This window comes from Nicotiana tabacum, chromosome 3 (genome assembly GCF_000715075.1).
Source record: "Nicotiana tabacum cultivar K326 chromosome 3, ASM71507v2, whole genome shotgun sequence".
NCBI lineage: Eukaryota > Viridiplantae > Streptophyta > Magnoliopsida > Solanales > Solanaceae > Nicotiana > Nicotiana tabacum.
The window spans coordinates 151,648,034-151,671,038 of record NC_134082.1 but is presented as its reverse complement, the minus strand read 5'-3'; the positions used below and the strand labels follow the sequence as shown (position 1 = coordinate 151,671,038).

At 37.9% G+C, this 23,005-nt stretch overlaps 1 protein-coding gene across 1 annotated transcript; it reads left to right on the top strand.

The window, feature by feature from the left end:
- The first annotated feature begins 439 nt into the window (after positions 1-439).
- Positions 440-1,400, top strand: LOC142177552 (uncharacterized). The gene is made up of 3 exons (XM_075246645.1): positions 440-604; positions 799-1,128; positions 1,248-1,400. Exons 1-3 carry the CDS (start codon positions 440-442, stop codon positions 1,398-1,400), a joined length of 648 nt encoding a protein of 215 aa, XP_075102746.1.
- The last annotated feature ends 21,605 nt before the right edge of the window (positions 1,401-23,005 follow it).

The following is a 23,005-nucleotide window of genomic DNA, read 5'->3' as shown; positions in this document are numbered from 1 at the left end:
GGAAGGTTGTGCAAATACCAAGAGATGAAAATGTTGAAGCAGACGCTTTAGCCAATCTCGTGTCTGCAGCTGACGTGGCAAACAATGCAAATGCTTCAGTTATACATTTATTTCATTCCGTTCTTGAACCTGATAAGAATGAGGTAAATTTTAATAATTTAACTTGGATTGGAGGAACGAAATTGTTGCTTTTTTGCAGTACGGTACCGTACCTGATGACAAAAGGAAAGCACATGCGCTTCAGAAAAAGGCCGCTCGGTACTATTTAAAACAAAGGAATCTCTACCGTAAAATGTTCGGTGGTCGCTTAGCAAGATGTCTCGGACCTTCTCAAACAGAGTACTTAATGAGAGAAATACACGAGGGACATTGTGGAAATCATGCAGGATGAAGGTCACTGGTAAGAACCTTAATTAGGGCAGGTTATTATTGGCCTAAAATGGAAGAGGAAGCAAAAAGTTTTGTGGTCAAATGTGACAAATGCCAAAGGTACGGTAGCAACATGCATAGACCAGCAGAGTTATTGCATCCAGTTATAGCACCATGGCCATTCATGAAATGGGGAATGGATATCGTAGGTCCATTACCACAAGCTAAAGGACAGGTAAAGTTTCTGCTCGTACATACTGATTATTTCACTAAATGGGTGGAGGCAGGAGCATTTAAACAGGTACGAGAGAAAGAAGTTAAAGACTTCATTTGGAGGAACATAATATGCCGATTTGGAGTACCAAAAGAGATCGTGTGTGGTAATGGTCCACAATTCATAGGAGCCCAAATCACATAATTTTTTCAAAGTTGGCAAATCAAAAGGATAACGTCTACACCATACCATCTGGTAATGGGAAAGCGGAATCCACAAACAAGGTCATTATCAATAATTTGAAGAATAGGTTACAAGAATCAAAAGGTAACTGGCCTGAGGTATTACTTGGGGTTTTATGGGCTTATCATACAACTACAAAAACGAGCACAGGAGAAACACCATTTTCATTGGTTTATGGTACTGAGGCTTTAATTCCAGTCCAGATAGGAGAACCAAGTACATGGTTTGAACAAGCAATGGAAGAATCCAATAGTGAAGAGATGCAGGTCAATCTTGATTTACTCGAGGGAAGACGAGAAGCTGTACTAATATGAATGGCAGCACAAAAACAAGTTATAGAACGATATTACAACCGAAGAGCACGCCTCAGATTTTTCAAAATTGTGGACTTCGTGCTTAAAAAGTTTTTCAATCTACAAAGGCTGCCAATTCTGGAAAACTAAGTCCAACATGGGAAGGACCATACAGAGTTCGAGATATTGCAGGAAAAGGAGCATATGAATTGGAAACAATGGATGGGAAAATCCTACCTTCACATTGGAATGTTGTTTATTTGAAGAGATATTACTTCTAAGGAAATACCCACGGTCAGGTATCACCATGTTAAATCTTATTTTTGAATTATTAAGGTTTTACTAACAATTTTAGATGCTAGGCAAAACGCTAACATGTACTAAATGATGAGTCACGACCTGTAAGGCAAAATGGAATACACTAAAATTCCTAACCCAGGGTTACAATTATTCTGATAGAAATACAAACGGGTTAAGCAGTCTTCATCTATAATCGCACCCCCGAGTCCCGTATGTTTTTCCTTTTCAGGAAAAGGACCAAGTGAAAGAAATTAACAAGTGCTCGAGGTCTTATACTTCAACACTCAAACACTTGGGGGACTACATAGTATGCACAGGCACGTGTATGAAGAAGACGAAAGAAGTTATGGAAATTTAAGCTTAGAAGAAGCAAGTGCAAGATAAAAACTATGAAGACATGACATTCATCATAGTGTTCTTTCCCATCAAAACACTCATCATAGTGTTCTTTCCCATGAGAACAATGGAGTCATTTCTCAAATCCTTCCTAATGTTTTGAAGCTAAAGGGATCCAATGTACCCTCAAAACAGTTAGGCTAAAGACCATGTATCAAAACGGGTTATAAGGAAAAACCATGTTTCTATTGTTCTTCTTTTGTAAAAATCTGTTACAAGAAAAACAGTTACGAGAAAGCTATAGATGTAATTTAAATACATGTAAGGTGTTATTCAAAACTTGTCAAAGTTGTTTCAAAATAAACATGTGTGTTCCTATTTCTTTCATCATATTATAACACCATTATGAAATTGAGACGTCTTCTTCATTAAGTGTCGAAATATAAAAGGGTCCTCTTTTATAAAACTCATGTTATTAAGTCATGAGAATAATCATGAAAGCATTTTCAAAGGATAAAAATGCAATCTATTCACTAAGTTCTTAAAAATAAAGAGGCAAGAATAGAACGAATAGAAGTAATAAAAACTTCTTAATATATTCAAAATCTAAAGACTAACTATAAACTTAGTCATCAAAAATGTTTTATACAAATGCCCCATTATGAGAACTGGGGACTTTTTCCTTCCAAAAAACCCTTAAAACAAACTAAGGGTTTGATCATCATCTTCCAAAAAGAAAAAACAAAAACAATTATAAAAACTGGTCACTAGGAGGCAGAAGCATCAGAAGTAATGATGCCAACTTCAGAAGGAGTAGCCATAGGCACGGTCTTCAACAACTTATCTACCCAACCACGAAAATCGGGGAAGGGATCCACAACTCCCATGGTTGCTACAAAAAAGCAGAAGGAAATAAAATCAGAAAAGGTGTTAAATTTAAAGAAAAGAGGTACGAAAGAAGAATAAGACTTACGTGCAAGGTTCCACTTTTCAGGAAAGGAAATATTTTCTTTACCCACCAAACCCACTGTGGGCACAGCAATAAATCGGGCATACCAGCCACTATTTTTGTCATCTTCAGGGCTCACCAAAACCCTTTTACCCCTCGCTACTAAGGTGAAAATACCGTTGCGAAACAGCCTAGGGGGGTAAAGATGAATAAGGTGGGGGAAGGTAAAATCAACACCCGCCTTATTAGCCAAGTATCTCAAACAAACCACAGCTCTTCGTGAATAGTGGAGTCGTAAAAGCCTTGAAAAAAGGCTGCAAAATTGCAGAATAGATAGGAGAATGACACGCGTACGGAGTATTTAATAGAAAAGACAATTGAAGCGTCAATGATGTCATAGCATTAATGGTAGCAAAAATTCCCTTTTTAATGCAATCCACTTCCCAAATATTTAATTGATAAATAAATAAAAAGTGGGGGGACTATCTGTATTGGGAAAAATCGAGTTTACATATTAGAGATGACCTGTTGTGACACATGGATCAGTCAAATAGTCAAAGGAACAAAGTTAGCTAAGAGACACAAGCAATAACAGATGCGAGCAAAGGTTGTGGAAGAGGCACGGGCAATTACTCAGAAGATGCAGAGCCCGCACCTATTCAAGACATTTAAAGCACAAAGATCAAAGGTAATTAAAGGAATGAACCTGGTAGTCTATGAGAGACCAGATACAATATTTAATGCGTATTAAATACTAAAAACGTTAGAGAGTATTTGTTTAATATCTGATTGAGTAACATATTATTAAATGACATTCATTACTCATTATTGCCTCATTATAGCTTAAGACAAGGCTCCTAGTCTCAAAAAAACTATAAAAGGGGAAAGAACCAACAATTGTACGACACAAGGAATTATTGGAATACACTTGATTTACTTGTTTTCCTATTATCTTATTCTCAAAAGTCTTTTCTTTATATTCTTTTCCGATTATCAGTAACTCATGTTCTTCTTAATTTTTAGCTTTGATTAAAAACCTATTTTTTGGTTAAACAGGGCATTTTATATAATATGGGGCGAGGCGAAAGCCTTGAGACACGGGGCGTAAGCCCCACAGATCTTTAGTTTTTTAAATTTATAAATTAATAATATAGTATTATAACACAATAAAAATATAAAAGAAACATTAAAAGTTTAATAAACTAAAAACAATTAAAGAAACTCGTATAAAATAAAAAATTTAGCATGTTTTACAAGTATAAATAATACTATGATATTATTAAAGTTACTATGAAATATAGATTAACTATAACCTCTTAACTTTCAAACAGTTAAAAATTATAATTTCTTAAAAAATACTATCAAACTGCATATTTCACCTCTTTAAAAGTAAATACTCAATAAATTTTATCAACACTCTAATTTAAAATATTATTCCTTCATGAGTAAATATAAAATTATTTTAAATAATAAAATAAAAAATGTATGATAATTTTGAGAGACATAGAACTAAGACGTGAAGATCTATCAAGTAAAGACATAAATTTTGGTCATCTATTTTTTGAAGAAATATTCAAATGATATTTACCCTCAAGATGTTTTAATTAGTAAATATGCAATACTATGATTCGTTATTTGAGTTATTCACAACTTTTATATTCCTATGGATAAAAAGAACTTTAATTATTTATTTGTTAACGAATTTTAAGAGTCAATGGTGCAAATTAATGAATTCAACGCATGGTTTGTATAAGAACTATTGGGCGAGTCCCGAGCGTTGAGCGATATGTGTGTTTAGGGTGCACAGTCAGGCGTAAGCCTCACAGAATTAAGCCCCACACATGAGTCTCAAGGCGTTTTGATAGTGCCCCGCCCCGGGGCAAGCCCCGAGGCGAGTCTCGAAAAAGCCTTTTAAAACATTGGATGAGACAAATGTTTATTCTCTTTTGAATTGCACAGAATTAAACTGTAACAGTAGTGTTTTAGTGTACTAGATTTAGGGTAAGCGCTTTGCGCATGTGTATATATATATATATATATATATATATATATATATATATAAGTAATAAGCTATATTCGATTATATTTTTTAGTTGTTGACGAAAACAATATATACATAGTAATTAATATTAAACAAAGATCCAATGTTATTTGTTTTTAGTCCTCTTATATTTTCAAAAATATAGCTTTTCAACTTGCGACTTTGAATAATTTTGATACAGAGTTTTAATTTTGTGAGTTGCAATTTTTCTTTTTCTTTTTAGGTCAAATACTAATAAAATTTACTGGCTTCAACTTTTACAAAATACAATTCCGCCAACCAGAACTTAATTAATTTTGTTGCTAAACTTTGTGACTTTATTGATTACTTCAATTTTTGTACTAATAATCTGTAATTGTAACATTTACCAATTGATGAGATTTCTAAAATTGACCAATTATTTGTTTGGTTGGAGTTACGTTTTTGTTGTTAAACTAAATGTTTCATAACACTAATAATTCATCATCTTTCTGCCTATTTAAAGGCTCTTGAGTCCTTATTACTAATTCTTGAGTCTTGATTACTAATAAATATTTCTTTCGTCTCAAATTATTTGTCGTATTTCTCTATTGCACGTCTTTAAAAAAAATACTAGTTAGAATGAATTTTTGATTATGTCTTTAATATAATCTTTGTTTATTGAACAGTTACTTTGTTTACGTGGCATCTCCATCTTCAAGAATAATTATTACTAAGAATAAAATAGAAAAAAATAATTAATTTTATCTTAAACTTCTAAAATGACAACAACAACAACAACAACAACAACAACAACCCAGTATAATCCCACAAGTGGGGTCTGAGGAGGGTAACATGTACGCAGACCTTACCTCTACCCCGAGGGACAGAGAGGTTGTTTCCAGGAGACCCTCGGCTCAAGAAAGCAACAAGAGACACTATATTAGTACTATCAATAGACTCATAATAAAATAACATAAAATCCATAACATAACATAAAATACCATAAAATAACAAAATAACAGTAATATAAGAAATATAGGAAATACAAGAAAGATGTAAAGTATACTAATAACTAACAGATAAAGCCCATCATCAGTAGCTGATCAGTAGCATCCTAAGACTAACTCCTAACTGGCTAGTCTCACTCTAGTGCGCTGTAGAAATATTCACAATTTTCCCCTAACCTACAACCTTAATACTCGACCTCCATAATTCCCTGTTAAGGGTCATGTCCTCAGTAACCCTAAGTCGTGTCATGTCCTGCCTGATCACCTCTCCCTAATACTTCTTAGGTCTCCCTCTACCTTTCCTCGTACCCACCACAGCCAGTCGCTCACACCTCTTCACCGGTGCATCAGTGTTCCTCCTCTGAATGTGCCTGAACCATCTGAGTCTTGCTTCCCGCATCTTGTCCTCCATGGGGGCCACACCCACCTTCTCTCGAATATCTTCATTCCTAATTTTATCCCTCCTTGTATGCCCGCACATCCACCTCAACATCCTCATCTCTGCAACTTTCATCTTCTGGATGTGTGAGTTCTTAACCGGCCAACACTCGGTCTCATACAACATGGCAGGCCTAACCACTTCTCTATAAAATTTACATTTCAGTAACGGTGACATTTTCTTGTCACATAGGACTCCCGTCGCTAACCTCCACTTCATACGCCCCACCCCTATACGGTGTGTGACATCCTCATCGATCTCCACGGTCTCCTGAATAACTGACCCAAGGTACTTGAAACTATCCCTCTTAGGGATGACTTGAGAATCAAGCCTCACTTCCACTCCCGCTTCCGTCGGCTCGGCCCCAAATTTGCACTCGAGGTATTCGGTCTTCGTCCTGCTCAACCTAAAACCTTTTGACTCAAGGGCATGTCTCCAAACCTCTAGCCTCTTGCTGATGCCGCATCGTGTCTCGTCAATTAGGACTATGTCATCAGCAAATAGCATGCACCATGGCACCTCCCCTTGAATATGATGCATTATGGAATCCATCACCAGGGCAAATAGGAAAGGGCTGAATGCAGACCCTTGGTGCAACCCCGTAACAACCGGAAAATGCTTGGAGTCGCCTCCTTATGTCCTAACCCGAGTCTTAGCTCCATCATACATATCCTTAATCACCCTAATGTAGGCAACCGGAACCCCTTTAGCCTCTAAGCATCTCCATAAGACCTCCCTAGGAACCTTGTCGTACGCTTTCTCTAAATCGATAAACACCATGTGGAGATCCTTCATCTTATCCCTGTATTGTTCCACCATCTTCCTAATAAGGTGGATAGCTTCTGTGGTAGATCACCCCGGCATGAACCCGAACTGGTTGTCTGAAATAGATACCGTCCTTCGCACTCTCATTTCTACCACTCTCTCCCAGACTTTCATGGTATGACTTAGTAATTTGATACCCCTATAGTTGTTACAGCTCTGGATATCGCCTTTGTTCTTATACAACGGAATCATTGTACTCCACCTCCACTCTTCAAGCATCCTATTAGTCTTGAATATAACATTAAACAACCTAGTAAGCCATTCCAAGCCTGCTCTACCCACACACCTCCAAAGTTCAACCGGAATTTAATCTGGCCCGGTAGCTCTGCCCCTTCTTATCTTACGCATTTCCTCTATGACCTCATCGACCTCAATGTCCCTACAATCACTTAATTCATGGGGGATGTCGGTATTCCTCAATTCACCTAGTATAATATCCTGATCCCCTTCCTCATTTAGAAGTTTATGAAAGTAGGTCTACCATCTCCTCTTAATCTAGTCAACCCCATCAAAACTTTGTCGTCATCATCTTTTATGCACCTCACTTGGTCCAGATCCCGAGCCGTCCTCTCTCTCACCTTAGCGAGTCCGAGTAACTTCTTCTGCCTGCCTTTGTCCCTAATTCCTCATACAAATGAGCAAAAGTTGTCGTCTTAGCCTTCGTCACTGCCATCTTCACCTCCTTCCTAGCTACCTTATATCTCGCAATGTTCGCTCTTTTCTCCTCCTTGCCAGTGCTCCATACTAGCCGCAGGTAAGCCACCTTCTTCGCTTCCACTTTACCTTGGACAACTGTATTCCACCACTAGTCTCCTTTGTGGCTACCGGTGTGGCCCGAATATATCCCTAACACCTCTCTCGCTTCCTTCCTTATATAGTCCACCATCGTCGACCACATAGTGTTTGTGTCCCTACTACTTCTCCAAGCTCCCATTACCGACAACCTTCCTTCCAACTCCTGAACTTTATCCTTAGTCAAGGCGCCCCACCTAATCCTCGAGCGGCCTCATACTGACCTCTGCTTCCTCCTTATCATAATACTAATGTCCATCACCAAAAGCCTATGTTGCGTTGCAAGGGTCTCACCTGGGATAACTTTGCAATTCTCGCACAACCTTTTGTCGCATCTCCTGAGGAGGAGATATTCAATTTGAGTCCTCACCACCGAACTTTGGTAAGTAACCAAATTCTCCTCCCACTTCGAAAAACTTGAGTTCGTAATCACTAGATCGAATGCCTTGGCAAAATCCAGCAGCGAAGTGCCCCCTCCGTTCCGTTCCCCGAAACCAAAGCCGCCATGCACCTCAGTATAACCACCTGCAGACGACCCAATATGACCATTGAAATCCCCTCCTATGAATAACCTCTCGGCAGGCAGAATACTATGAACGATGTCATCCAACCCCTCCCAAAAGTGCCTTTTAATCTCCTCATCCAAGCCTACTTGCGGTGCGTACGCGCTAACGACATTTAAAGTACACTCACCCACCACTAATTTAATAGTCATTAGTCTATCATTCACACGCCTGACCTCTACCACAGACTCTCTAAGATGGCTATCTACCAGGATACCCACTCCATTCTTACCCCTTACGAATCCAAAGTACCACAACTTATACCCATCTGCGTTTTTCGCCCTCGATCCGATCCACCTAGTCTCCTGGACACACGTTATATTAATCTTCCTCTTCTGAAGGATCTTCGCCAACTCTATAGACTTACTCGTTAGCGAACCTATGTTCCATGACCCGATTCTCAATCTATAGGCTCTCTTGCCCCCTCTACCTCCCCTGCCTCCCGACCCACACCCTGACCCCGACCCCACCCTTTGCCCCACACTCTGCCTCACCCGAGGACATGCCTTTAATCTATCATTCCAGACTGCAGCCACTACACCTATGACAAATCTAAAGAAGACTCGCTAGAGCACAACGGACAACGAATCAAACTAGAAGGAAACAAGTGACTACCAGTATACTAGTTGAATGATTTAACTATTGTGAACTAAAGTAACATCAATTTAGCTAACACCAAAAGGGAAACAGTAAAACGGGAGGTACCAATTCCCGAGAACCAAACCTGTGCTGATTTGCAGTACTCGATGTACTTGCAAGCTCACGCACCGCTTCCCACCGCCCTTTGCTGACGCTCGTCCAGGTTACTCTCCTTTGCTAGTGCTCGTGCGCCCAACTTGTCTCTAACAACTTCGAGAATTTTCCTGAAAACACAAAAAAATACCACGACCCAAAAACCAAAAAGGGTCGTCACCACTACCACTGGTGTAGCCCCGAAAGTAACTAATAGAGAATGGGTTAGTATTCTTTGGACCAATAATGGTCAGATCTGGCTTTTACCGTGGAGACCAAGCGTGAGAAGGAAACGATGGACCTAGATCAGCGAGCTCCACAGGTCACTTGAAAACGAGATCTAATTGAGCAAAGCTTTTCAGCAAATTTAAACCCAGAAGATGAAAAATCAAGGGCGTAGCTCAATTGAGTGGTGTCTGGAAAATAGATCAACAGTAGCAAGAGCCAAGAATAATAGTATTATGTGGAAAATGCCAAAATAGATTAGCTAAGTGGAAGTACAACAAGTTACTGAGACTTAAGCTTAAATCTTTTGAAACCCAACAAAAGCATAGGATAAACGACAAAGAATTTACGAAACTGTTGTGGCCAGAAGCACAGAGATTTTGCTTATTATTCTCCGGCGAAGTTTTTGGCAATATCCGGTAACGACGACTAAACTTTTGAAAACGCCAAATCAAAGAATGAGTAATTATAGATTTCTTAAAACAATTAGAGTAAGTGTTAGGTTAATTCATGAAGCAGTATGAAAGAGAAAATAAGAAATGGAAGAGAAGGAAAAAGACTAAAAATAAATAGGAAAGATTAGGAGAAGAAGCAAACAGATTTCTGACGGAAGCTCGTCGGCGGCGAGATTTGAGAAGTCGGCGAATATGACCGTTAGAGGTAGTAAACTAATAATAGTATACAAAAAATCCTAAAATGACAAATAGTTTGAAACATCTATTTTAAAAAATTACGATAAATAATTTGAGATAAAGAAAGTAAAAACTAATTCTTTATATTAGTTATATATTGGCTTATTTTAGCTCTAGTTTCTCGTCTAACTTTACTTTTAGAATAATCAATAGTATTGGACCAAAAAATAAATAGATGGAAGAACCAATAATAGTATTTCTTTTCTTCAAAATTGAAAAGCAGGAGCCGTTCTTCATTTTTACTTTAATATCTTCAATACAAATCTAATGTTTAGTGGTGAGATATTAAAACATTGAAATTTTGAATTCCTCAAACATAGTTCAACGTCAAAATTAGTTGTTATATTTGGTCCTAAATATTAGAATTTTGAATTATAAAAGGAAAATTTTAGTTGATTTGAATGTCCTAAATATTGAGATTTCCTACTATAATAAATAAAGTTTAGTTGATTTCAAAATTCTAAATATTAGGAAATTAATAAAATAACTATTTTATTCAGGATGAACTCTATTTTTAAAGGGTAAAAAAGGCGAACGTCATTTCGCTAAGGGTCTTCGTGCTTTTAATATAGTATAGATAGATTGTACTGAATCGTTTCGCTGTATGAGATAATTGGATAAATTATATTGTTTCTCGTCATTTTATGGTGTTATGCACCGACAATATAAAGAATAAACTTACAATATTACAAAGAAAAAGGTATGAGGTAGAATTATTATATAAAATATAAGGTAAAGAATAAAATAAGATTATCTAATAGAATAAAGAAACGCAAGATAAGAGAAAAAGGCAAGAAAATGATGCGACTACACCAAATCGGTTGTTATATGAAATGATACTTTTTTGTCGTTATATAACAACACAATATAATAAAATTTAAGTAACAATCAGAACAAATATTATATTTAAACTAATAATACGATACAATACGTAACAACCATTCAAACAAGCTATAAGCACAAACTACCAGCCTCCTTCCCCACCGAAACTCGAACTTTTCTCCCGCATTTACTACATCAAGTTTTTAAAACAAATAAATTTAGTGTTAACCTTAGTGCTTACTTGGATTTAATTGCTTGCCTCGTATAGTGTTTTTAGTTTTTTGAAACTCTTCCAACGATCTAACAATTAACAAACTATTAGTATAAATTAAAGTCCCCGTGTTTGAAGAATATTTCAAACAAATGAAACACTAAAATAAATAAAAAGGCAATCAGGTACATAACGCGTTCCGCGTTCAATCATGATCCGGAGAAGAGCTGCACCTCAAAAGGTGTTATGTAGATAATGTATCAAAATACAAGCATTAGCGGCTGCTTCCACGGCTCGAACCGGTGACTTATAGATAACTGGAACACTATAAGAGAGGAAAAATATTAAATCCTACTATTAAGTATCAAGGTCAAATTTTCTTTCTTTCTAACTACCATCATTCTGAAAACCTGGTGTAGTAACATTAATGATCCAGCAACCAACAACTTGTATTTGCTTATGAAGAAAAAACGTCATAGTGGATTAATTAGGCTTTTATCTTTAACTACCATCATTAAGTGCAAATGCAAAAAGGATAAAAAGTAAGTGTGAATAGATTTATAACAATCTTATTCAAGTACGTCAATAACAAAGCTCAAAACCAAACCAAGAAAAGTATACTACGAGTAGAAAAAAAACAAAAAAAGATACTATCTACTAACACTGAGAATTTAATCCTTTGAACTCCAATCCCTCTATATAAACAGCTTACTAGTGTAAGCCAATATTCATTACTCTTCTCTATTTCTTTTCTATTTTACATCAAAGAAAATGGCTTCTACATTTTCTCTCAAATTGATTGTTAGTGTTGTCACTTTGCTTTTTTTAATTCACTTTTCCAGCGTTTGTGATGCTAAAAGGATGCTTAGGGAGGAAAATGAGAAGTTATTTAAGGTAAAAAAGGATGATTCAGCTTCTCCTTCTCCAGATTCAACAAACATTGGTGGATTTCCTTTTCCATTCAATTTTCCACCTTTTTCTGATGGAATTCCAAATATACCCTTCAATTTTCCATTTCCTGGCTTTGGATCATCAGGAGGATTGCCTGGTTTTGGAATTCCTGGTACTGGCGGTAGTGATAATAACCCATTTTCTTTTCCAATCCCTGGAGTTCCTAATGTTGCTGTTCCACCCCCAGCTGCCGCCCCTTAAATTCCTATACAAGTTTCTCTCTGTTATTATCAGTTTCATTTTGTAAGAAGAAGGAAATTAAGGAGTAAGTTTTAGAGCCATAGGCTCAAATGAATTACTATTTCTTGTCCTTGTTTCTGATGTAATTAATTAGAAAATGGGAAATGACATAGATGTCAAGTAAAAAAGAACTCGTACTCTGCTACCATTATTTTCCTTTTCTTTTCCTCTTTCTCGCTTTAGTGTGATATAATAATAGTACTTAAAATATCTTTATATCTTTCTTTTTTTTGGTATAATTATGTGATATTCAGAATCAACTGACTTGACTATCCAAATTCACGTCGTGTAAAAAGGGAAACAACTTCCAACTATAAATTCTTCATTTCTAGGAATCAAAATTGAAGACTTCTGATTAAAGGTGAAGGGATCTTATCTATCTCACCACATCTCTTGGAGTAGTTATTATTTCGTTATTATTGTTGAGGGTATAAAAGAGTTGCTATTTTTTGGACGTGGGTGGATGTATGACTAGAAAGATTTTATGCATTTTATAGATTATCAGCCTTTAACCAAGTATTGTCTCACAAATAAATCGAAGAATTAACTAATATAACCGGTTAGACTTGAGATTGAACAAATTAGAGGAAGCGTTTAGAAAAGATTTGAAGACTAGCAAGGCATCACTGTTTTAGGGTATATATGGGCAAGTAAACCATTGATCTAAGAAAAAGGAGCTTAATAAAGCATTTCATTATCAAACCTAATATTTTCAGAACAGAAATCAAATGTGCTATTCCTATTAATTACCAGTCCCAAATAGCATTGATGGAAAAAAAATTCCAAAATTTCATGCACAAACATATTACATTTCCTTCTTTAGAATAAAGCATCACATTGTAAAACAAGAATCCTGGTTCTCTTATGACCTGGGATGTGAAATGCTGCTGCAGCGTCTTACTAACAATAAAAGATGTAGCCCGCTTCTCTGTAGTGAAGGATCTGTTGTTAATAGAGACTGAGCTTTCACGGTCTAAAAAGATATTTGGACCAGTATGTCGATTTTGCCACATCAAACCATAGCTTATACTGCAAACACCCAAATAAAGCTACAGGAACACCAGCAAAACAACAATGAGCTTTGGCTGCCAAGCCATACGATCGTGGCGGAGGTAGGATTTTCGTTAAGAGGGTTCAAAGTCAAATAATTAAAAGAGATTGTAGCCAGTAAGAACTGAACCAGTAACCTCACAAAAGTGTTGAACCCCCTTGACTGTTGAGCTATGCTTTTCAGCTATGTCAAGGGGATTCAAAATATAATATTGTATACAATTAAAATCAGGTCCTCCCGATTTTACTATGTGACCGAGACCAGGGAGTAGCATTGAAGGTCGGCCCCGTAGTGGATCATACCAAAGCACGGGGACAAGGTACCGAGTTCGAGAATCGAGGTACTTGTCGAGATCGAGGCAAGTGGCAATAGAGACCAAATAAGACAGTCGGAGATAGCACAATAACAGAAAGGTGAGATATCCGTGACTGGTCGAAGATCATGGCGTTAATCTCGGAACGTATCAAATCAGGAACGGTTAATTAGCTAATCATGAGATTTCCTTTTGTAATTAGAGTTATATAAGTAAAATTACCTACTTTTGTTATGGGTAATTTTTTGGCAACTTTGTCAAACAAAAACGTAGAATCCTTTTTTCCTTTTATTTTTTTAAACTTTTCTATTTACATGTTAAAATTTGAAAATGTTATATTTTTACTTTGATCTATATATATAATTATATAATCCATAAATATAATTATTTAAGACGGGATTAGGTGGAATGAGTTCTTTTAGAGTATTTCTACTTTCTCCTGTGATGCATAAGTTAGAGTTACATGAAAATCTTTGAGATGAGAAGAAACATAAGACTCAAAAAAAGGGATTAAATTGGGAGTGTCTGGCTGACGGCCTACGAAGATTACTGAAATACATATCAGTTTACCTAAATTATAGGAGTGTATACGGTACATGCAGAATAAATTTGTTCTTTTTGTACATATTTTTAATGATTAATACGATAGACACGTGCAACACACGTACACTAAAAAATAGTAAATAAATAAAAATGGCTACTAATTTTAAAATCATTCTACTAACTCTCTAGCTAGCAAACAAAGACTCAACTAAAAAGTATTCATTAAAAGGGTATTTGGCTAAGCTTATAAGCTGGTCAAACTGGCTTATAAACACTTTTTGGCTTATTTACGCGTTTGGTAAAATTAAAAGTGCTTATAAGTCAAAAATAAGCCAAAAGTCATAAGTTGATCTCCCCCATCTTATCAAATTTCAACTTATAAGCACTTTAGGTTTGACCAAAATATTTACTATTCTATCCGTAAAATAATTCTTTTTAAACAAAACTCTTCGTATACCCAGTTCTTCAGCTGCTTATTTTTAATTTTAGCACTTTTATCCAAACACATAATTATTTATTTTTTAAATCAGCTTTAGCACTTAATGCTTATCAGCTACTTAAATTAGCTAAGCCAAACAGGCTCTAAGAATAGAAATCATGTTTACTTCTGGATCCGTACTACTAATGTGATTAGTTTAACCAAATAACGTCCCAGGATCCGATCGTCCATTCTTTAGAATAAAGTCACGCTTGTGTGTATTTAATTTATTGTCTTTTAAATATAGATTTTTTTTGTTGGTATATAAAGCAAACGTGTAATTGAAGACCAAATCAAATTTTGCTTGCTCATTTTTTCAACTCATCTCAACATCATATTAGCACTCATACATCTTATATGACAAGTTGGATACTTCGGATATTCTTTTTGTACTGTATAAACGCACCTAAGTTAAAATAAATGTTTATGAAAAGTATTACCCTTTTTGTTGTAATTTATGTGGTATACTTTCTTTTTTAGTCTGTCCCGACAAAAGAATATTATATTTCTTATTTAGAAATAATTTACTTTTAAATTTATCATCTTATTCTTAATAAGATAATTTGTAGCGACACAAATATTTATGTCTTATTTTATATCACAAATTTTAAAAAAAATTCATTAAATTTTATGACCAGTCAAGCACCATCACATAAATTAAAAAGGGGAGAATGGTAATGATCATACTATTAACTAATTCTTTATTATTTCAAATCATATTGAGCCTAAGCGGTTTCTATTTCCTCGTATTTTTACGTGATATAATTTGGTGAATAATAAGTTTCAACGTAATAAATAGGCCAAATACATATACAGACCATTAAATTTGGTCCAATTTTTTATTTTGGCACTTTAACTCAGTCTTGTTCCATTTTGGTCCTTCAACCCCATTTCTTTTATTCCAATTTGACACAAAAAATTTTCTCCCAAGTAAAATACAGCGTGTGCAAATACCCAACTGCTACCCCCACCCCTACCCCCACCCCACTGCCTCCCCCTCGCGCAAAAAAAAAATTTGTAATTTCAGATTATTATTTTTTTCGTTTTTTCTGCCCACATCCCGAGAAAAAAATATTTTTTTTATATATTTTCAGTAATAACTACGGGTTCAACTGAACCCATAACTTCCGACGCGGAGCAAAAATTTGTATGTAAAAATTCACTAAAATTGTAAAAAAAAATAGATATAAACCCATAACATTTAAAAATATAATGGATTTTTTTGTTCCACTTTGACACAAAAACTTTTATCCCAGGTAAAAATGTAGCGCGGAAAAATACCCAGCTACTACCCCCACCCCCCGCAATTTTTTTTGTAATTTCAAATTATTATTATTTTTGTTTTTTCTGTCCCCTCCCGTGGAAAAAATATTTTTTATATATATTTTCAGTAATAACTACGGATTCAACTGAACCCATAACTTTTGACTCGGAATAAAAATTTGTATTTTAAAATTTATTAAAATTGTAAAAAAAAATAGATATAAACCCATAACTTTAAAAATATAATGGATTCAATGTTAAAAACATTAAAATTGAATCCATAGGATTTAAATTTTGGATCCGCCTCTACGTTGGGAGTATGAAATTTGGCTTAAAAAATGGCCCTCACGCACCTACAAGGGTGAGGCAAATCACACATGGAATCTAGTCAGTTTTTTTGTCAAAGTGAAACAAAAAAAATGGGGTTGGAGAGCCAAAATGGACCAAGACTGAGTTAAAGTGCCAAAATGAAAAATTGGGCCAAATTTAATGGGTTGTCTATGTATTTGGCCTAATAAATATATATAATTATAGAACTCACTACATGCATATGCAAATGCTTGCAAAAGCCTATTCAACAAGAAGAATTCAAAAGTAAAACAGAGAAAGCATCAAACGGTGCATATACATTACTCTATATATTTTAATTTCAATCAACTTCTTCAGAAATATGTTTGTACTATAGCTTATTGAACCACAAGAATTTAAAAGTAAAACAGTGAAAGCATCAAATGGTGCATATACATTATTGTATATATTTTTTTTTGCGTCGAACTTCTTCAGAAAGATGTTTGTACTATACCTTATTGAACTACGAGAATTTAAAAGTAAAACAGGAGTTTGGGATGAGAGGGTAAATACTAAAATAGTAGTCACTAAATTTGACTCTCTTTTTTTATGACAGCGAATGAGAAAGCATCAAACGGTGCATATACATTACTCTATATACTTTTTTTTGTATCCAGCTTCTTCAGAAATATGTTTGTACTATAGCCTATTGAACCACAAGAATTTAAAAGTAAAACAGTGAAAACATCAAATGGTGCATATACATTACTCTATATACTTTTTTATGCATCTAACTTCTTCATAAATATGTTTGTACTATAACCACAAGAATTTAAAAGTAAAACAGAGAAAGCATCAAACGGTGCATATACTTTTTTTAAATCCAACTTCTTCAGAAATATGTGTTTACCTGAAAAATGGTAACTACAATTATATTTGATTTTGTGGTTCTAAAAATACATGATTTATCTCAATACTAGTTGTTAGGCAAAAGATGCTAAATGTGAGTAAAGAAAATAAGAAATGCAAACTAATAGGGTTATAATGTTGGGCCTCGAGCTGGCTGGAGCAGGGCCTCGGGGTCTAGATGGGCTAATAGCGATGAACGATCGATGAAGGATCAATGACAACGAGGGCCTCGAAGATGACCTTTTGCGGTTAATAATGAGCAATCAATGAACAATAAAAGAATAAGCAATAAATGTGAAGAACAATTGTTTAAGCAAAAAGCAGAGAATGTTGTATTGTATTTAATATTGTGTAATAATCCGGGTTCTTTACAAGATAACAAGGGTCCCCTTTATATAGGAGGGGGAATCCCAATATAGTACATGTCTAATAATAATGAGGGAATGCTATTGGTACAGTTGTATAATGACTTAGTATGGATTAGTACTATCCTTTGCAGACCTGGTCAGCTCTGACCACGTGTATTTGGGATTTTTCTCGCCTCTCCATGACGATCATCGATTGTACTGCTCCGAGGTCGACCATAGTGGGCCTTCTATACGCTCCATAAGAGGACACACCTCGGGGTCGCACCTCACGCTCCGCTTTGGGTTTCTTCGAGGTTAGGCGTGGGGCGGCATAGTAGCCCCAGAATCGAACTCTCCAATTTTGGTCGTATACAGATAGTCCCCGCGTTTCTTAGAATGAAATGATAAGAAACGATCTTGAGTTCTTGCTTCTTTGATATCCCCATTATAACGTCAGCCATGTGAGATCATTAAATGGCGTGACAGAAAAGTTATATGGGGGTCTTAGCAAACACAGTTCTCGAAAAGCCCATGAACCGCTATTGATCGCCATTTCGACTCCTCCAAGTGACTTATAAATACTCCAATCCTCTATCTTTCAAAAACATCTTCAAATCTTCAAGTCCTCATTAATAGCTTCCTGCCTTCACCCTTCTTCCGTGTTCAGTTCTTTGTCAACTTGCTTTGAAACCTTTGTTACAACCATGGCAAAAACGTCTAAAACAGTACCTCAAAAAGGGGAAGCCCCTTCTTCGTCACGCTCGTCTAAGAGCAAAAAGGTAGTGCCCCTCAGCGTCGAGGAGTGCGTTCCTGGGACTTCCGATGCAGCCTCCGACTTCAAGGTTGATAAATCCTCTTCAGTACCGGGCCAATGCAAACCCATATCTCGGTATGTTATAATAACTGACATAAAGAAGGTAAAAATAGATTGTCGTTGGGGAAAGGCGGTACAAGTAGAGACCCTTCTCAGGAAGAGGATATAACTACGCATAAACTTGGTTTCCTCATCGTGTATGCATATCTCTTTACTTTGGGTCTTGTAAGCTCTTCTTCTCCATCGATAGACCCAGTGATCCTCGATTTTTGTTGAGAATATCGAGTTCCCCTTGATCAGATTTATCCTTCCTTTTGGAGAATCGTCTATTTGCTTAGACATTTCTCGAATATGATTGAGGGGATGACTTTCACCCTTGATCACCTGATTAGATTGTATAGCCCTCGCCTTTATCTAGGGGGCCTGATCAAACTGCGGCATCGGTCTGCCAAAGCATTTTTTTCAACACCGATGAAGATAAAGACTGGGGGTGGATGAGCTGTTTCGTTAAGGTCAGAACTTCAAACCTCATCCCTACCGAGAAGATGACTTTCCCCAAGGAATGGAATATGAGGCATAAGTGTTGTTACATCGAGCATGTTTTATCATCTGCATGTCCTCTTTTCCTCTTTCGAACTAACTCCGTTGTTGTTTGAATTGATTTCTCTCTGATTACTTAGCCACCGTGTGGTTCCCCGGCGCAGTCGACGACCTCCCGGGTTGGGTTAGACTTTTAGACTCCACCTCTCCATATGATAAGCACATTTGGCATGATCTGGCAAAAACTCGATGGGAGGCCAAAAATCATGGTACGCCTTCGCCATTATCACTTCCAAAATCCTTTATGAATGGATATTTTGGCGGTGTGTTTGACATTTTATGCATGTGCATGTCTCGAGGAAGCTGTTTCAATAAAACTACCCCCTCCTGGCGACGAAGAGACTCAAAGGCCTACCAAAGATAGAAAGAGAAAGGAGGAGACACTAGCGGAGTCCCCGAAACCAAAAAGAGCCAAGGCTCAAAAGCCCAGAACCGATGCAACGGTCCTAACTTCGGTAGCGGCTGAGAGTCTTCGTGCCGAAGACGATGACAGCTACCCATTGATACATAGGTCAAGATGAAGCACTGATGCTTTGACGGTTGCCAGGAAAAAGACTTCCGAATTAGAGGTGGCCGATGCGGTCCTACCCCGTATTGAGGAACCCCTCGATGAGGGTTTGGGTGCAGTTCCCAAGATAATTACTGAATAGGGTTCAACTTGTGTTGATCAACACTTGTTCGGTGCATTTGGAGGATCTGGCTCTGAGGCCCTTCGAGGGCAAGAAGAAACCTTGAGAGAGGTTGATATCATGGGCGGTCTTTAATCAGGCCCATCGTTTTCCCCAGGGCAAATACGGAATGCCCAGAATAGGGAAAACACCGATGTGGGGGCATCCCGGGGGGAGGATGAGATGTTTGGAGATTTCTTTGCTGGTGTCGAAGAGTATGATGATATCGATGCCCCATTCGCTCTAGAGGAAGCTGCGAAACTCCAAAAACAGGTGATGTTGACATAATCTTTGCGCCTTGAGATTTGATCTTCATTTTTGGTAACTTCTTCCCTTCGTGCTATAGGTCATGATGTTGTATGACCAGGACTTATCTAAGTTAAGATCTAAACTGACTCATAGCGAGGAGGAGTTTGAGAAGCTCTCCATAGAGCCAAAAGAGCTAAAAACTCTATAAGCCCGAAGGGAGGAGGAACTGAACAGCCTTCGAGCAAGCTCAAAGAAAATGCTCCAAGAGCGGGCCAACTTCATTGAGCAGGTAGTTCGGTATTTATGAGCTTGCTTGTTGTTTTCGTAACTTGGTGTTTACTATCTTGTCTCGGCATTTGCAGATCGAGCGAAAGTATGCCCTAGCGGAGCAGCTTCGGGAAGAGATTGTTGTCAAAGATGCCAAAATACTTGAGCTGAAGCGGTGCAAGGATAGCACAGCCTTGGAAAGGGATACTCTCCGAGGGGAGTTGGCCTCGACCCAGGGTCTTCTTCAAGGTTCTAAGGAGGAGGCTCACAAATTCCAGGTGCTTTATGATGAATTTTCTGTTGCATTATCTGTGGCTAAGTCTGATGCTGATGCACTTTTATCCTCGTACCGGAAAGACATTGTTGCAACAAATGCTCTAGCCAGGGAGATATCTGAATAGGCCAAGCTCAAAATGGCTCGCACCCTTGCACATGCTCGGTTAGAGGCTCGAAGAAAGGCCTTCAAGGAAATGCATGCCAAGGTTTTTGATCTCTCCGCCGAGGTCGAAGAAGCAAAGGCCTTGGAAGAGGAGTTAGAAGCTCTGACTTCTTCGGATGAGGACTCGGCGAGCGGCTCGAGGAGTGATGAAGACGAAAACTAAGCCACATTTGCCCCCTTTTTCTTTGCTTCTTCTTTTTTTGTACATGAGCTCCGCGTGGGAGTTTTGTAAATGCACCTTTGTAAATATATTTTTGGAAGACAAAGGATTTTAGTGTCTTCAAAGTTTATCCCTTTAGTGTTTATGCCGAAGTCAAGCTTGCAACTTAATTTTAACTTCTTCGAGCTTGGTCTCAGAGCAACAGAGACCCTTTAGATTGGGTGGCTCTGGTTCTGATTGCATACCTTCCCTAGGTCGGGTCGGTAAGGACTTGACTTGACCCCTCGGTGTATCGAACACGGAGTGACAGCATCATTCCTGTGATATGTCAGTGAAGTGACCGAAATGGCCTGGTCGGTACATTTCCAAAAAAGTCATAATTGCATCATGAGAGCTGATTGGCTATCAAAGTCAATGAATAGTCATTGCTCTTCTTATATATATATATATATATATATATATATATATACACACACACACACACATACTTGATTTCCTGCTTTGAAGGCTCTACCACTTTGTGTAACTACCTGTCTCTGTAGAGTTCCTTTTTTTTGCTAGTTTTAGTGCCGCATCAGATCAAAGCTTTCGCCTGAGTTTTCACCTTCCCTTTCTTGTGATGAAGGCGATATGGCTACCATGCCCAAATCTGCTCACCAGGAAGAGGAAAGTCCTTTGTTTCCCATCCGGCCGGTGGTACACCGCCAGCATTAGGCGAGCTAACTTCGAACTGTTTCGTCTCCAAGAGAGATTTTACGATGGAGAAGCCTCTCGACGTTCCGAGTCATCGAGAGCATGAATCGAGGTTCATTCAATCAATAGAAGAGAGAGACACCTTGAGGCTATGAGGAGAGACTGCGGATGGGGGAAAAAAGTGAGGCTGCAGGTGCCCTCCCGGGAAGAGGATATCATGGCCCACGTAGAGGATTTTCTGAACGCGTACACGTATCCATTTACGGTAGGTCCTCTTGACCGACTCGTGCTCGAGTTCTATCGAAAACATCTAGTTACTTTGTCTTAGATCCATCCGTCCTTCTGGCGGATTGTGCTGATGATGAGATTTTTTACTGAAAAGGCCGAGCTCGAGTTCACTCTTAGCCATCTCCTCAGATTGTATCGGCCTTTACACCATCGAGGTCTAATTACACTATGATGTCGATCCACCAGGCCCTTTATCTCCAGTGATGAGGATGACATGGATAGAGTATGGATGAGTCGGTTTGCTCGAGTGAGCACCGTCGATATTATTCCTGCGGCGTTCCTGCCATTTCCTGAGAAATGGAACTTCAATCATAAGTGATGCATTGGATTCTATTATTTTTATTCTCGATGGATCTTGACTTCGTAAGGGCACTTTCTTTCCTTTTCCGCAGTGATCCCATGGATGCCAAATAAGGTCTCCAATTTTGGGGGCTGGGCCCGCAAACTGGCGGCCTCTTCGATCTATGAGGAGCACAATTGGCAAGATTTGTCGAAGGTCAAATGGGAAGCTAAGCACCATGGTATGTGCCATGTAGTCCCTCTCATGAGGAGTACTTTCCCTTTCTTTTTCACTAACTTCTTAGTTGTAGGCATTGATGACTTTTTTGAGGTGAGACCGTTCCCTTTCGAGGAGGAGGAAGGACCTTCGATTTCGAGACAGAGAAAGATAATAAAAGAAAAAGGTCCTCAGAGGACGAGGATCCCTACAACAAAGCAGGATCCGCCTGGAGGCGCGAGGAGGATGTTGTTGCCGACGAAGGCTTCATTTTCATCGGTCGCTCTGTGGATATCAATTCACCCGGAGAGGATGAATCTATACTAAAGGCCCGAACCAGGAGGTCTCCCAAAACCATTAAGCCTGATGGGCCCAAGGTCCCTAATCTCGAGGGAGAGATTCCACAATTGAGGAAAGGTGGGGGTCCTTCATTACCTGATTTGGCAGCTGGTTCTCGAATGCCGAGAAGTACCCCGAGAGGAATGGGCTTCAGGGTATCTTTGCCTAGTTAGAGTGCATCAGGTTGTGCTACTGGGGCCGACGAGACCGAGCTGGTAGATGCGAGGTCGACCTTCGAGGAAGCTCAGCGGCTCTACTCTATGGTGAGTTTTGAAGTTATTACAACTTTTTCAATCTTCATACTTCCTCCTCTTTAACTGAACTTTTCTTTCTCATAGGCCTTCGATAAGCGCAAGTCTGGGCTTCTTCGCTGTGAGGCTAAGTTGCGTAGAGCTTTGAATGGAGAGATCTCTCTCAGGCCTCTTTGTGACAAGAAGACAAGAGAGTTGATACATCTTCGATCGGAGTTGGACTGAAGCCGAGACTATGAAGACAACCTCGAGAAACAGGGAACTTCTATTTTGAGGGAATATAGGCTTCTTCTCCCATTTTCAGAAACTTATGTTCCAGTATCTCAGTTATAGGAAAAGATAGG